This window comes from Podarcis liolepis, assembly GCF_965112155.1.
Source record: "Podarcis liolepis genome assembly, chromosome: 4".
In the NCBI taxonomy this organism is placed as follows: Eukaryota; Metazoa; Chordata; class Lepidosauria; order Squamata; family Lacertidae; genus Podarcis; species Podarcis liolepis.
Window position 1 is genome coordinate 91546777 of NC_139558.1, and position 16293 is coordinate 91563069.

Below are 16293 nucleotides of genomic sequence, written 5' to 3' on the forward strand. Positions count from 1 at the left end.
GTTGGGCAAAAAATAATAATCCTGCTTTGCAGGGCATTGGACTAGATGATCATCTATAATTCTAAGAACAATTAATTACTTAAGCAAAGCAAACCAGCAAACAAACAAATAAAACCTCTTGACTATGCTTGGAGAAACTGCTGTTGCTGTGATTACAAAACTGAGCCAAATGCAATTTCTTTCCCTTTCCTTGAAACAGAGGTCCTACCGCTTCTCTTTCTTCTTTAAAAAAAATAATAGCTGGATTGCAAGCCAGGCAACCAACTGGGGGAGTTTTTCGCAAGTCTGGAGACAGAGGGGCTTTGCAGTGCGAGACGGTAAGAGCTTCACCTGCCGAACGTCTCTTTCTTTGTTGCCTCTCTTGCAACTGTTTCAAAACCTGTTGCTGCTGTTCTTGTTGTTCGAAGTAAAACCACAACTTCGCGCTCTGGCATCAAACTAATCATAAAGGTGATGGGACGACGGGTGTGCAAAAAACACAGGAAAAACGTTGCACGAGCAAAGAGCCCCCCCCCCACCATCAAGGAGAGAGAGAGAGAGAGGTGAATTCCTCGGAGCGCAGGAGACCCCCAACTCCACGCGCGGAGAAAAATCGCTCCTCCTCGTCCCAGACAAAGGAGCCCGTCGGCGCCACCCTGGAGCTGTCTGCTAGGCGCAGGGAAGGTGGGGAGGGAAGGAGGAGGGAGAAGCGACTAGATTTCTCCCCGCGGGGCAGGAGGGGAGGAGGGGAGGGGGTCCAGGGAAGAGGAGAGAAAGAGGGGAGGGGGGAGGCCGGAAAGAGGGGAGGGGGGAGGCTTGGCTTTCCAGCGGCTGAAAAGGAAGCCAAGCCTCTCCCTCCGGCCGCCCCCAAAGTACAAAAGCAGAGAAAGAGAGAGCCGGTGGTGGGACTCCTTCATCGGCCGGGACCATGGCTGCCTCCTGCCAGAGCTGGCTCGCCAACGAGGGCAGCAAACACCTCCTTTTGGTAAGAGGGACCTTTGCCTTTCGGGGGTGCGCGCAGCCTCGCCGCCTCCATCGCAAGGATGTTGCTCTCGCTGCGCTTGCGCGCCAGAGATGCTCAGAACCTGCCCATGCTCAGGAGCGCTCTTGCCCTTTCCCCCCACGCAGGGTTGGGTCCAAGCCCTGCTCGGGAACGCCGAGCTCGGAGCCGTCCTGTGTGGGGAAAGGCCAGGAAGTAGAAGAAGGGGAAAGGAGAGAGCGCTCCTGAGCGTGGGCAGGTTCTGGGCATTACGCGCAGGGTCACAGGGTGAGGATCAATGCTTTTGATTGAAATCTAATGGAGAAAACCATCTCTGCCTCCCTTCTGGAAGGCTCATAGCTCATTGACAGAGCAGTTGCTTGGCATGTAGAAGGCCCCAGGTTCATCTCCAGGTAGGGTTGGGAAAGACTTCTGAAACTTTGGAGAGCTTCTGCCAGCCTTGATACTGAGCTAGATCAGCCAAAGACCTTACTGGATACAAGACTGGTTCCTGTGTTTATTTCCCCATATAAATCAGCTTACATTATTCCCACAACAGGCCTGCAAGGTAGGTTAGCATTACTGCCCCTCACATTTCTTCCCTGGTCTTTGACACCGGAAATGTCTGTTTTTAGGACCCACCCTGTAAGTTGTTTAAAACCATTTTTAATGTTGTATTTTTATTATTATTGTCATCTGCCCTCAGACCTTAGGGTGAAGGGAGGTTATTAATAAAGTAAAACCGTCACCGTCCTAATTGCAATGTCAGAATGAGAGGCTTGCCTAACGACACAGTCCTAGACAGGGCTGCTCAGAAGTAAGTCAGTGGGTTCAATGGGGCTTACTCTCAGATGTGAGTGTAGGTTTGAAACCTAAGTAGTGTTTTTGCAACAGATTTGCTGTGTCAGTTACAGTACTCTGTTCGGGAGGTGGCATGAAATGCGAGGTTCATGGCACAAAATTAGCACTAAACTTCGGCATCAGTTTTTTTGGGGGGGATCCAAAATTTGGGGGTCACACATTAATGGAGCTTGGAATTTGAAATGGAGGTTCCCTTTAACTGTCTCCTTTGTTGAACTGCGCTGGCTTTTGCTACAGAGGAACCCAAACCAACTGGGTGTGTGTGTGTGTATTTGAGTGTGTGTACATACATATGGTATAAGCACATCTGGGATTAAAAAGTACTTTCAGTGCTGGGTAGCTGCTTTAGTTGAGATTCCTTCATTGCAGGAGATTGGACGAGATGACTCTCAGGGTTCCTTCCAAGCTTACATTTCTATGATTCTACAGATGACCATGAGAATTTAGGAAGCTACTACAGTGGTACCTTGGTTCTCAAACTTAATCCATTTCGGAAATCCGTTCCAAAACCAAAGTGTTCCAAAACCAAGGCGTGCTTTCCCATAGAAAGTAATGCAAAATGGATTAATCCGTTCCAGACTTTTAAAAACAACCCCTAAAACAGCAATTTAACGTGAATTTTACTATCTAACAAGACCATTGATCCATAAAATGAAAACAATAAACAATGTACTGCAGTCACACAATCAATCAATCAATCAATCAATCAGTAGCTGAACTGGGTTCCACACAGTCACACACAAAAGGAGCCACAGAAACAAAAAGGCAAAATAAATAGCAAAAACAGACAGATCTCAGCGTAACACTCAAAACGGAAGTGTGCCACTCAAATTGGAAGCGTAACATTCAAAACGGAACATATTTGGCTTCCGAAAAAAGTTCGCAAACCGGAACACTTACCTCTTGGTTTTGCAGTGTTTGAGTTCCAAGGTGTTTGAGAACCAAGGTACCACTGTATTGGTCCACCCAACTCTTTATCATTCACACTGGCTGGTTTTGGCTCTTCAAAGTTTCAGGCAGGAGTCTCTGCCCAAGCCCACCAGGAGAAGCTATGGATTGTGCTTGGCACCTTCTGCACTGAAAGCAAATGAGTTCAGGACCTTTCCCAAATTCCCTATTAATTTCAGTTCCTCACATTTTTGTTCTGAGTGTATGCTTGATGGACAGATCTTCTGTGCTTGTGCAGGGTTTGCAGACTCTCCCAACCGGTCAGGGTTATACAGTGATAACTTCATCGGGATTCATTTCTCCTTTGCTTACGTTCACTCAGGCTGGAAGGTGTTAGTGATGGGTGGCCTTGGAAGACTTAAAAAGTGCTTTCAACAAATTTTCAACTAAGTTGTGGAGGATGAGGCCACCTGTGGCTAGTAGTCAAGGTGTTCTGCCTCCACTGTTGGAGGTAGTATACCTCCAAATGCCAGTTGCTGGAGATCAGATGTGGGCAGAGTGCTATTTCACCCAGGTCCTGGGTCTGAGCTTTCCATGGGCATCTGGTGGGTCACCATTGGTCTTAGAGTTCCTACAAATCCAGTAATCTGAATTGTCTGTTTAGGGGCATTGTTCTTTCTTCAGCATTTGAGAGGTTCTGGGTTCAAATCCCAGACAACTGTGGTGGGGACCAGCTGTCTTTACCATTAGGAGCTGTGGCTCTGAGGTAGAGCACCTGCTTTGCGTGGATAAGATTTCAGGTTCATAGAATTGTGGAATCATGTTATAGAATAACGGAATCATAGAACTGTAGAGTTGGACGGGACCCCGAGCCTCATCTAGTCCAACCCCCTGCAATGCAGGAATCTCAGCTAAAGCATCCATGGCAGATGACCACTCAACCTCTGCTTAGAAACCTCCAAGAAGGAGAGCCCACCACCTCCCAAGGGAGACCGTTCCACTGTTGAACATCACTTAATGTCAGAAAGTTCTTCCTGATGTTTAGACAGAATCTCTTTCTTTGTAACTTGAAGCCATTGGTTTGAGTCCTACCCTCCAGAGCAGGAGAAAACAACTTGTTCCCTCTTCCATCTGACAGCCCTTGAGATATTTGAAGGTGGCAAGCATATCATGCCAAGGTCCAGTCTTTGGCATCCCCTATTAGAAACATCGGATGATGGAGAAAGCCTTTGAACCCTAGAGCAGGGGTGGGGAACCTGACACGCTTCAGATGTTGTTATTCTCATCACCTCTGACTGACACCTTTTTCAGGTGGGAGCTGTAGTCCATTGACATCTGGAGGGCCACAGGTCTTCCACATCCCTGCCCCAGAGGGCCACTCCCAATCAGACTAGATGCATCTGGACTAAAGAGACAAATAGCAGATTCCTAAGAAGAATACATGGGACGCGGGTGACACTTTGGTCTAAAGCACAGAGCCTAGGGCTTGCTGATCAGAAGGTTGGCGGTTCGAATCCACGAGATGGGGTGAGCTCCCGTTGCTCGGTCCCAGCTCCTGCCCACCTAGCAGTTCGAAAGCACGTCAAAGTGCAAGTAGATAAATAGGTACCGCTCTGGCGGGAAGGTAAACGGTGTTTCCATGCGCTGCTCTGGTTTGCCAGAAGCGGCTTAGTCATGCTGGCCACATGACCTGGAAACTGTCTGCGGACAAACGCCGGCTCCCTTGGTCTATAGCAGTGTTTCCCAACCTTTTTTGGGCAAAGGCACACTTGTTTCATGAAAAAAATCTCGAGGCACACCACCATGCCAGATGGGGAAAGGTCACTTTTTACTTATGTAAAAAAAAAATAAAAAAATAGTAACAGCATAGAAGGTAATGGTTATCTCTTTGATGTCTAATGGGAGGGCATTCCACAGGGCGGGCGCCACTACCGAGAAGGCCCTCTGCCTGGTTCCCTGTAACCTCACTTTTCACAGTGAGGGAATTGGCAGAAGGCCCTTGGCACTGGATCTCAGTGTCTGGGCTGAACGATGGTGGCGGAGACGCTACTTCAGGTATACTGGACCGAAACCGCTTAGGGCTTTAAAGGTCAGCACCAACACTTTGAATTGTGCTCGGAAAGGTACTGGGAGCCAATGTAGGTCTTTCAAGACTGTCGTTACGTGGTCTCGGCGGCAGGTAGCAGCGCTCACAGCTTACGGACTGCACCGTGTAACAGGTGTCTGGCCCAGCAGCCTAAGGCGGACAAGCCACTGAAACAGGCATTCAGAATCCATTCATTTCATAAAACCTGCAGGGCTCAATCTCTGTGTTTGTGTATGTGTGTGTTTCTGTTTTGCCCAAGGGTCTGGGGGTGGGAGAGAGCTCTTTAGCATGATGCTTTTAAAACAATTAAATTATCAACAAACAAACCTGATGATACGAATAGCAACGTCAGGTGCTACCGGGGGGGGGGGGGAGAAGGGGGCCTACTCGGAAGTAAATACTGCGTCCAGGCGCAATTAGCGCTGATTTAAGGTGCACCAAGGCTGCCTAAAAACCTCACCAAAGATATGCAACAAAGCGCTTCGTTGCAGAGGGGAGAGTTTGTGCACCGTGGAGGCTGGAGGGCTTCTATTCTACATGCGGGGGTTGGGGGGGCGAGGAAAATGTGCTCCGTGGGGGGGCGGGGAAGGCAAGAAAAGGAGCTGAGCTCTAACTATAGGCTCCCACGCTTGAGCAGTCCCGACTCGGTGGGGCGGACCACCCTCTCTCCTGGAGGAGGAGGAGGAAGAGGAGGAGGAGATTCCCATCCACGGCGTGGCCTCCCGCGCTCCTGAACGGGAAATCTCTGCAGCCCAAGACTCTCCGCGAGGCAGCTCCTCCCTTCCTGCCTTGAGCCGCCGCCAGCCGCGCCCCCCTCCCCAGTTATCTGCTGCCTGCCAAGCCCCGCCCCTCTTCATTGTCCTCCCCTTCTGTTTATTCCCCTTCCTCCATCCCTCGCTTTTCCCCCTCTCTTTCCTTTTTTTTAAAAAAATATTTTCTCTTCCCCTTCTTTTTTCCCACCCTTTCTTTTTTCTCTTTCTCCCCCCCCCCCACCCTCCTGGGTTAAAGGATTTGAGCAATGGGTCTGGAGGTGGAGCTCGTCGGAGGATTAGCCCGACTCGCCCGCCTCCCTCCCACGGCACACTAGGCAACGTCCGGCGGCACACTAGTGTGCCGCGGAACACCGGTTGGGAAACACTGGTCTATAGAATGAGATGATCGCACAACCCCAGAGTCGTCCATGACTGGACCTAACAGTTAGGGGTACCTTTACCTTTAAGAAGAATGCACAGAGGGGCCACAGCTCACTGATCATGCACATTTTCTTCATGTGCAAGTTTGATTCCTGGCACCTCCATGTAGAATAATATGGTTGCAGGAGATTGCTATGACTTTTGTGCCTTCTTGTGGACACTGTGGGGAGCAGAATACTAGGCTACATTGGCTAGACCAGTTTCCCAGCCTTTTTTGGACTGTGGCCCCCTTCCGACCATGCTTTCTGTGTCTCCCCCCATGGGTGTAGCCAAGGGGAGGCAGGGGGCAGCTACATGACAAACGCCGGCTCCCTTAGGTTTAGCTAGCATGGCGCAGTGGTCTAAATCACTGAGCCTCTTGGGCTTGCTGATTGGAAGGTAAGCGGTTTGAATCCACACAACAGGGTGAGCTCCCATTGCTCCCGTTGCTCTGTTCTAGCTCCTGCCAACCTAGCAGTTCGAAAGCACACCAGTGCAAGTAGATAAATAGGTACCACTGTAGAGGGAAGGTAAACGGTGTTTCCATGCGCTCTGGCATTTGTCACAGTGTCCCGTTGCGCCAGAAGCGGTTTACTCATGCTGGTCACATGACCCAGAAAGCTGCCTGTGGATGAACACCGGCTCCCTCATCCTGCAAGCGAGATGAGCGCCACAACCCCATAGTCGCCTTTGACTGGACTAAACCGTCCAGGGGTCCTTTACCATTTACCTAAACATTACCATTTACTTATGGGATGCCTGCAAGCAGTGCCTGAGCAAAATTGCACTCTCTCCATTTGTGGCTCTCAGCAGCTGGCACTCAGGGGCATGTGTCCTTTGACAGTGGAGGGAGAATACAGCCATTAAGACAACTTCCTATCAGGTCTCCTCTTAGTCACCCCCCCATCCTAAACTTAAGATCTAGCCTTAGGGGTTCATTCTTGGGATGGCTGAGACTGCATGATTACCCTGTTATCATGTACTGCAGCTGCCAGGTCCATTTAGAGCTATCTGAGCTCATCATGTTTGCTAGCCTCAGCGCCAAAAGCGATCTCTTATCATTTTTAATTACAGACCCCACTGAAGCAAGTTGCTGGGGACAATGTGCATGCCCACTCCCCGCCATCGTGGCTCCTTATTTGTAAATTCTGTGGGTTGAATACACACTAAACCAGCTGCACTTAGTTCCCACTGACATCTATGCTCCTTAAGCCATGACTGCCTTGGGACAATAAATAAATAAATCCCAGTGCTTGGACGCAGAGCCTTAAAGCGTATACCCCTGCCTGGAAAGAGTGAGGTGAAAGCTAAGTGTGGACCAGGCCTTAGTTGCACTTAGTTTCTACTGAACTCAAAGGGACTTAAGCTGTTATTGTCTCATTGCTTTCCATGGGCCGATCCAACCACCAAAGGAGATGGCGTTGGACTTTCGGAGGAAGAGAGGAGAACTAGCCCTGCTGTACATTGGGGAGGGCTGTGTGGAGAGAGTCTCTTCCTTTAAATTCCTAGGAGTTTATCTCAGTGAAGACCTTACTTGGAAAATCAATACAATCCAGGTGGTTAAGAAAGCCCAACAGAGACTCCATCTCCTCAGACTATTGTGAAAGAATGATGTCAATCAACATTTGACGATCTCCTTCTACAATAGAAAGTGTCCCTTCATACTGCATCACTGTGTGGTACGCTGGTTTGACATCATCTGATAGGAAGTGCCTACAGAGGGTGGCAGATACAGTGCAAGATATTATGGGCTGTCCTGTGAATCCGCTGGATGAAATAGTGGAAGAACGTTGCCTCAGGAGAGTGAGGAAAATTTGCAGGGATGATTCACACCCTGGCCAGCACTTTCTTGATCTCCTGCCCTCAGGCAGAAGATATAGAAGCATGATTAGTCGCACCAACAGGGTAAAGAACAGCTTCTATCTGTGAGCTGTTAGGCTGCTGAATGAAAAGATAACAACAGGGCAACTGACTTTTGGGTTTGGTGGGTGGATGCCAGTAAATGAGGGGAATTAAGACTAAGAGAGCTGAGTGGGGGGTGCTTGTGTAATCTCACTGTATACAAGTTGTACAAGTGACAATAAAGTATTTCAATATCTGTGGTGGGAGTCCAGAGCGTATTGGAGATTTGCAGTCACACAGGACGGTTCTTCCAGACAACCCATTTACTGAGCATTCATTTTGATTTGTTTACAGGGAGGTTAGACAGTGTTGGCTATTTATTGAATAATCATTGTGATCACACCCACACCCCCGCTAAGGAGGATAGATAACTTTCCATCAAGAAAGAGTTATCCCACACTTTCCAGAGCATTTTCCTGTCCTTTTCCTTATTGCGAAAAGTCTGATTATTTTGAGAGGGTGTGGTGTGGTGGGGAATGGTTTTATTGCGCAAGAGCTCCCAATCAGCTGCAATTGAGAGAGGCAGGGTGGTGCAGTGGTTAGAGTGTTGGCCTGGGAGACCAGGCTTCAAAACGTCCCTTGGCCCCATGACTGGGTAACCTGGGCCCAGTTGCCTAATCTACCTCACAGGGTTGTTGTGGGTGTTAAATGAGGATCATGTACACCAGGGGGAAAAAGAAAGATGGAATTTAAATACTGTAAATAAGCATGTAATCTGAATTTGCTGATATGTGAGCGAATCCCACCGGAAAATAGTGATGGTCTGAAAGCATCCCATGTTACAGTGAGATCATCACGGTTGGAAACCTTCCAAAAACACAGCTGGTGTGGCCCAACTATCCCCCCCCCCCATTTTATTTCTTAAAAGCCTTTGTCTTGCTTTTTCTCACTCAGCTTTTGAGCCTCCCCCTGCCCTGAGAGTTTGTTGCCTGTGTCTTCTCTCTGGTGGAGAGAGTTCTGGTTTTGCACATGCCCTTTCTACATGTAATAATAATAATTTGTTCTCTCTCCTCCCCCCCCCCATTGCTTCCTTCAGCTGCTCTGGCTGTCTCTCAACGTGGGGCTGTTTTGGAAAACTTTCCGGATATATTATTGGGGGCCTCAGTATTACTATCTGCATCAGATGCTGGGGGTAAGTGGTAGATGTTCGCTCCCCCCCCTTCTCTCTCCCCTGCTCTCTTTCCTTGGGGCTCTGGGAACGAGAAGGAAATGGAAGGTTTTGGCTAACCGGGAAGATTCAAGGCTTCTTGGTGACTCACGAGAAGGAGAAGGGGTGAATGTTTGGGGGGGGCAGAGGGGTTATGTAAGGGCAGGGGTGGGTGGGAGGGAAAGGAATAGGCTGGAGACTGTTTCTGTGCCTGAATTAAAGGAACGACTCTGTCCAGGGTCTGGGAAAAGAGAGCTCCCTGCCTGTCTGTTCTTCCTCAGCTCCCAGCTGCAGGCATCATTTTTGGCATGTGAACCCCACTCAGCGGATGGCTGGGCTTGCAACTGTTAGTCATGGTAACTTTAACCAACCTCGTGGGCCCGTTCCGGCGAGAGCGCTTACAAGCCAGCTCTCCTGATGTATATTTCTCAAGGGAAAGGATCTTCGCTTCTTTTCTTTAAATAAAATGAACCTTCCCATCCTTCCTATCGTACCCTCACGAGTCCTGGTGCGGTTTTCTTTCGGAAAGCGCTGTCAGCCAAAAGAAAAAAGGAAAAAAGGGAGGGGAAGTAGTCTACCCAGGATGTTTTAGCTAAAGATGGGGGAGAATTTTGATACAGCTTACATTTAAAGGTGGATGTACCTAATGCACACTTTTCTGGAACAACAATAATGGGGCGACGTTATTCCCGTTTTGCAGTTGGAATCAAGACTGAGAGACGGCTATTTACACCCCAGGCAAGATTCTTCCCTGATGGCTGTTTCTGCGTGTGTGTTTTGCAAGGAAACCTAGATGTTCAAATGTGCACGTGTTATTTGTGCTGCGCATAGGTTTTGCACTTCAAAGTCTCTTTGTTTATTGCACCTGTATTGAATAGAGCAGTGAAGGCATTGCTCGCTCAGTTTTAAACTCATCCTTTCACCCATTGGTGCTGCCTTCTTTTTAATTGCAACGTTTCTTTCAAAGCTTCAGGGCAGAAATCCAGGAAGAACAACTATTTCTTATGCGGAGGTGTAATAATGAGAGCATCTTCATGTGCTGGTTTTCTCCCTGTCGCAAGGTGGCTCAAGGAACCTAAAAAACCTGCCTTTAAAAAGCAACAGCCGCCCATGTCATCATAAGGCCTGGAAAGTTGATTTCTGTTTTTAATAACAGAAGTAAAAGTTCTGATGCATTTGTTGCACTGTGAAGCTATTATGAGGCACAGATAACAAGGATAGGGGAACGTATCCTGTAAGATTCAGATGCAGAAAACGTTTCTGGTTTCTGTTGTTCTTTCTCATTGTGGATTTGTCGGGGGGGGGGGGGCGGGCGGGCAGGGAATGATGCTTTCGCCTCAGCTGCTAAGGTGCTCTGCAATGCTTGCTTGCTTTGGATTCAGTCCGCAGCACTTGGTGTGACTTACTTCTGAGCAAACACTCCCAGGATCGGGTTACAGTTCTCCCTTTCTTTAGGAAGGGAATAATTGCCCCTGTTTTGATTTCAGGCATTCCAAAGCCTTCTGAAATTCAAAGAGCCATTTCTGTTGTTATCCCTTGTGTGGGGGAGAAGAGAGGAGGCAGGCAGCACTCTTTTTGATGTATGTTGGGATTTCTGTTCAAAAATGGTTGTCTAAAGCAATATATATATATATATATATATATATATATATATATATATATGTTATATATGTAATATATATATATATGTAATTTGGCCACACGGGAAGGAAAAACTAGATAGCTTCCTCACACATCTCAACAGCCTACACCCCAAAATACAATTCACTATGGAAATAGAAGCCAACAACCAACTTCCCTTCCTTGACGTCCTAATCTACAAAAAACCTGATGGCTCCCTAGGACACACTATCTACCGGAAAAAAACACACACCAACCGCTACTTACATGCACAATCACACCACCACCCTGCACAAATAAACTCCGTAGCCAAGACTCTCATCTCCAGAACCAAACGCCTGGCTGACAAAGACCACTTGACAACTGAATTACAGAATCTCTCAAATGTGTTAATCGCCAATGGATACCAGCAAAACAGGGTTACGAAGCTAATCCAAAAAGAAACACCCCCCAAAAACCAAGACACAGAAGAAAACAATGGCATGGCCCTCCTTCCTTATATCAAGGGCACTACAGATAAAATTAGCAAAATCCTCCATAAACACAATATCAAAACAGCCTTTTGCACCAACCAAAAAATAGCCAATATCCTCAGAAACCCCAAAGATAAAATCCAGTTGGAAAACCAAGGGGTCTATGAAATACCCTGCAAAGTCTGCCCAGCCACGTACATTGGACAAACAAACAGACGAATAAATGCACGTATCGCAGAACACAAGAATGCCGTCAAAAAAGAAGAAAAAACTTCCTCTCTTTTCCAACACATGAAAGAAACAGGACACGAAATTAATTTTGCAGATTCCAAATTGCTCTTTAACATGGAACATCACCACAAGAGAATAATCATGGAAGCCATCGAGATAGAGAAACACCCTCACAACATGAACAAGCGTGACGACACGTCCCGCCTGCCAGACATCTGGAAATTAGCCCTCCCCACAAAAACCGACACCAGAACCAGAGGCACACAGAACACCATCTCCAATCAACCACACCAGACCCAAACCCAGACCCTCTCCACAGATAAATTACAGACACCATCCAGTAGCCAAACCATAGTGGCACCTCCGGATGCTGCACCCCCCTGCAATCCCTACACAGATCTGGCTGACACAGGGCACAAAACCATAGCTCGCCCCTATACACGAAGCCAAGCCAGAGCACAACTAAGTGCAGTACAGCCATCTTCTCAGAAAAACTCTTCACAAGCTCAAGAGGTCAAGACACGAAAGCTTTAGCAACTAATCCACACCTAATGACCCTCCTAAGTGGTACTCAGAATATCACTCAAGAAATCACTCAAGATATCCCTCAAGTAATTAATGAACAAAAGAAGAAAAGGCACACTAACCTGGGAACTTCCTCTCTGCCCAGAACGTTGGAGGCTATACACCACACCCCCTCAACAGTATTTATAGGAACTCAAACACTGAGATCCTGCTCTGTTCCAGTAACAAGAAGCCGAAAGCACCAGCCTGAAGATGACGAGTGAGACCTCGTCAAAACGTCGCCTAGACACCCCAACTCTTACACGGGAAGACACCCGAAGACACCAAAACCTGCATATATATATATATATATATATATATGGGATGGAGGGCTTCATATTCAGATCAAGCTATTTTATAACTGAGGTTGCTTTTGGACTGTGTTTCCCGCAAGGCCAGGTTGCACAATTATAGAATTAAAGAACTGTAGAATTGGGAGGGATGCAAAGGATCGTCTAGTCCAACCACCTGAAATGCAGGAATCACACATAAAGAATCAGTGATGGTGGTGTCCACATTTGCAAAAGTGTTATGTTATCTCAGTGTGGTGTAGTGGTTAAGAACGGTAGACTCGTAATCTGGTGAACCGGGTTCGCTTCCCCGCTCCTCCACATGCAGCTGCTGGGTGACCTTGGGCCAGTGACACTTCTCTGAAGTCTCTCAGCCTCACTCACCTCACAGAGTGTTTGTTGTGGGGGAGGAAGGGAAAGGAGAACGTTAGTCGCTTTGAGACTCCTTTGGGTAGTGATAAAGCGGGATATCAAATCCAAACTCTTCTTCTTTTTCTTCTTCACATGAGATGGAAAAGGTGAAAAGCAGCTCAGCTTTTCTTTTAGGTTGTGATGATGTCTCTTTTCTTCTCCCACTTTTTTGGTCTTCCGATAATAATAATAATAATAATAATAATAATAATAATAATAATATAGCCATGGCTGTTTAAGTCCATATCATAGTGCTTTACATGTATGGTGTCAAAGTGGCCAGTGATGTAACAGCATGTAAAAGAAGACCGGGAGACAGTCCTTTGGCTGAGGAAAGTGGGGTAGTCAAAATCTGGGGAAGGAGGTTTCTCCTTCAAAAGGGGCAGGAAAAGCAGCATGAAAAGCACGGAATCTTGTCTTTCGTTCTGGCTTCAGCTCAACTGCATTTGCTTGTGTGTGTGATTTTCCTGTACAAGCCGAGGATCAGATTTGGCTTGGCGGGTAGAGAGCATAGGTTTGCAGCAGAGCCTTCTCCTTAGAGGCACAAGTCAGTGAGACAGAATGAACCGATTTGCTGGGTTTTCTCTATTTATTTTTAGCCGTGCTGGCTGGGGGGCTGATGGGAACATCTGGAGGGCAACAGATTCCTCCATCCCCCTTGACAGGGTCCTCAAGCGCATACCGAGGGATAGCTCAGTCAGCAGAGCATGAGACTCTTTATCTCAGGGTCATGGGTTTGAGCCCCACATTGGGCAAAAAGATTGCTGCATTGCAGAAGGTTGCGCTAGAATTCAGCAGTTCTCAACCTGTGGGTCCCCAGATGTTGTTGGACTAGAACTCCCATCATTCCTGACCACTGGTCATGCTGGCTAGGAATGATGGGAGTTGTAGTCCAACAATATCTGGGGACCCATTGGTTGAGAAACACTGTGCTAGATCATCTCATGGCGCCTTCCAGCTCTATGATGAAGTATAATCTCAGATAAATTGTTATGTACCGAGTTGAATAGGATCCAAAATGCAGCAGTCTGATTGGTCCTAGAACAATGGGATTCGGAATGCAGCAGTCTGAATGGTCCTAGAACAATAGGATCCAGAATGCAGCAGTCTGGTTAGTCCTAGAACAATAAGATTCAGAATGCAGCAGTCTGATTGGCCCTAGAACAATAGGATCCAGAATGTAGCAGTCTGATTGGTCCACAGGAGCCACCCAATCCAGCTCCAGGTAGAAGTGAATCCGCAACCTGATTGGCCTACAGGAGAATCCCGGAATTAGCCAATCACGTGGGGCCCATTGTGTAAATAATGTATATAAAGCAGACATTCCGGGGGAACTTCCATTCCTCCTCACCTCTATGAGCTGAATAAAGAGCATGAAATCCACTCTCGACTCCGAGTATATTTCATAAATAATCCCATTTCAGATGCTAACGGAGGGATTACCTGCTTTGCTTCAGGGTCCCAAACCCTCATTGCATGCCGGAAGGACACTTTTCAGGAAGCAATGCCACATATAGCTCTGCAGTTAGGAATGAAAAGCCTTCCTTTGTTTACACCACTGTCTTGCCGCTTCTCTGGAGAAAGCTTTCTCATTATGTCATAATTGCATCCTTTATTATCTTCTCGTCTGCAATATGGTCCAGATGTCCCATCAGTTTGCTGCCCCTTGATGGGATAGATAATAAGGAGGCCTCTGTACGTCCTTTGCTCCAACATGAGAGGAGCCTCGCTCTTCTCTGTGACCTCCACATCGTGGTGGTGGTGGGGAAATGGAAATGCTTTGTTCCTTAGTCCCCGTAGTACAAGGCTGGCTTTTGAAACAGTGGGGTGAAGGAGCATAGACCTAGACCCTCATATATATATATATATATATATATATATATATATATATATAAATTAAACATACTTTTACATCTTACTCATTTTTTTTGACTTCCATCAGTCCCGTCTGAAAATTTTCCAGTCTAATCTTTTAGTATGCATTTCTTATTTTCCCTGTTACATTTCAAACTCATAACCAATACAGTGGTACCTCCGGTTACATACGCTTCAGGTTACATACGCTTCAGGTTACAGACTCTGCTAACCCAGAAATAGTACCTCGGGTTAAGAACTTTGCTTCAGGATGAGAACAGAAATTGTGCTCTGGCAGCACGGCGGCAGCAGGAGACCCCATTAGCTAAAGTGGTGCTTCAGGTTAAGAACAGTTTCAGGTTAAGAATAGACCTCTGGAACGAATTAAGTACTTAACCCGAGGTACCACTGTATATCTATCTTTTTCTACTTTGTAACACTTCGTATATTTCTCCTTACAAAACTTCTTGTGGTCCTACTAGCGCAATTTGTTGATTACAGTTGCTCTTCAAATAATTCATATACTTCTTCCAATCTTCTGTAAATCTCTGGTCCCGCAGGTTTTGAATCCATCCTGTCATTTTGTCCAATTCTGCATAGTCCATTAATTTCGCCTGCCATTCTTCTTTCGACCTAGACCCTCCCTCATTTTGCCAAATGAAGATAGGGACCTGCTTGCACTGCTTAGATTCTCACACTGAGAGAAACACTCTCACACTGCAGTCATAGACTCATACAGCTTTGTAAAATTGGAGGTTAAGGGGTGATATGATAGCCATGTTCAAATATATAAAAGGATGTCACATAGAGGAGGGAGAAAGGTTGTTTTCTGCTGCTCCAGAGAAGCGGACACGGAGCAATGGCTCCAAACTACAAGAAAGAAGATTCCACCTAAACATTAGGAAGAACTTGCTGACAGTAAGAGCTGTTCGACAGTGGAATTTGCTGCCAAGGAGTGTGGTGGAGTCTCCTACTTTGGAGGTCTTTAAGCAGAGGCTTGACAACCATATGTCAGGAGTGCTCTGATGGTGTTTCCTGCTTGGCAGGGGGTTGGACTCGATGGCCCTTGTGGTCTCTTCCAACTCTATGATTCTATGATTCTATAAGGGTCCAACTCTACAAGGTCGTTTGGTCCAACCCCCTGCAATGCAAGGAATCTCAGCTAAAGCATCCATGACAGATGACCCTCCAACCTCTGCTTAAAAACCTCCAAGAAAGGAGGGTCCACCACCTTCTGAGGGAGACCATTCTGCTGTTGGACAGCTCTTAATATCAGAAATTTCTTCCTGATGTTGAGTCGGAATCTCCTTCCTTGGAGCTTGAAGCCATTGGTTCGAGTCCTACACTCCAGAGAAGGGGAGAACAAGTTTGCTTCATCCTCCATGTGAGAGCCCTTGAGATATTTGAATGTGGCTGTCATATCTCCCCTCAGCCTCCTCTTTCCCAGGCTGAAAGACCCTACTCCGATAGTCTTCGACCTTTGCAGATGTGAGAGCCACTTTTAGCCCCAACGTGAATGGTGGGACCCATTTCTTTTTTCTTTTCTTTCCCCCCAAAAATTTTTAAATTCATTTTATAACACAACTAAACAACACAAACAGAAAAACAATACAATACAAACAAATTCTTGTCATTGTTAGGTGAGCTTTTCCAAGTCCCCCTTATCTGATTTTCCTTTTACCTCATTTTTAGCAGTTTACATATATCATAATTTCTAACCATTTTTTTATCACGCTTACTTTTACCATAAAAATCTTCACATTTTGTCACTTACAAATAGTACTATTTTAAAATACACTATCTTCTACAGTGGTACCTCGGGTTAAGTACTTAATT

General features: G+C 46.7%; 1 protein-coding gene across 5 annotated transcripts in view; it reads left to right on the forward strand.

The window, feature by feature from the left end:
- Positions 1-670: 670 nt before the first annotated feature.
- Positions 671-16293, forward strand: part of NOX4 (NADPH oxidase 4) — a 106640-nt gene continuing 91017 nt past the window's right edge. The window contains exons 1-2 of one of the 5 annotated variants that reach the window (XM_083499689.1): positions 671-964; positions 8904-8999. Coding sequence is in view for 2 of the 5 variants with exons in the window: in XM_083499687.1 (XP_083355813.1) it covers positions 908-964; positions 8904-8999 (153 nt within the window). In the remaining 3 variants the exon portion in view is untranslated. Of the gene's footprint in view, positions 965-8832; positions 8852-8873; positions 9000-10504; positions 10595-16293 lie in introns of those variants that run through there. The other 4 variants (XM_083499687.1, XM_083499688.1, XM_083499691.1 and 1 more) reach the window with 4 other exon arrangements.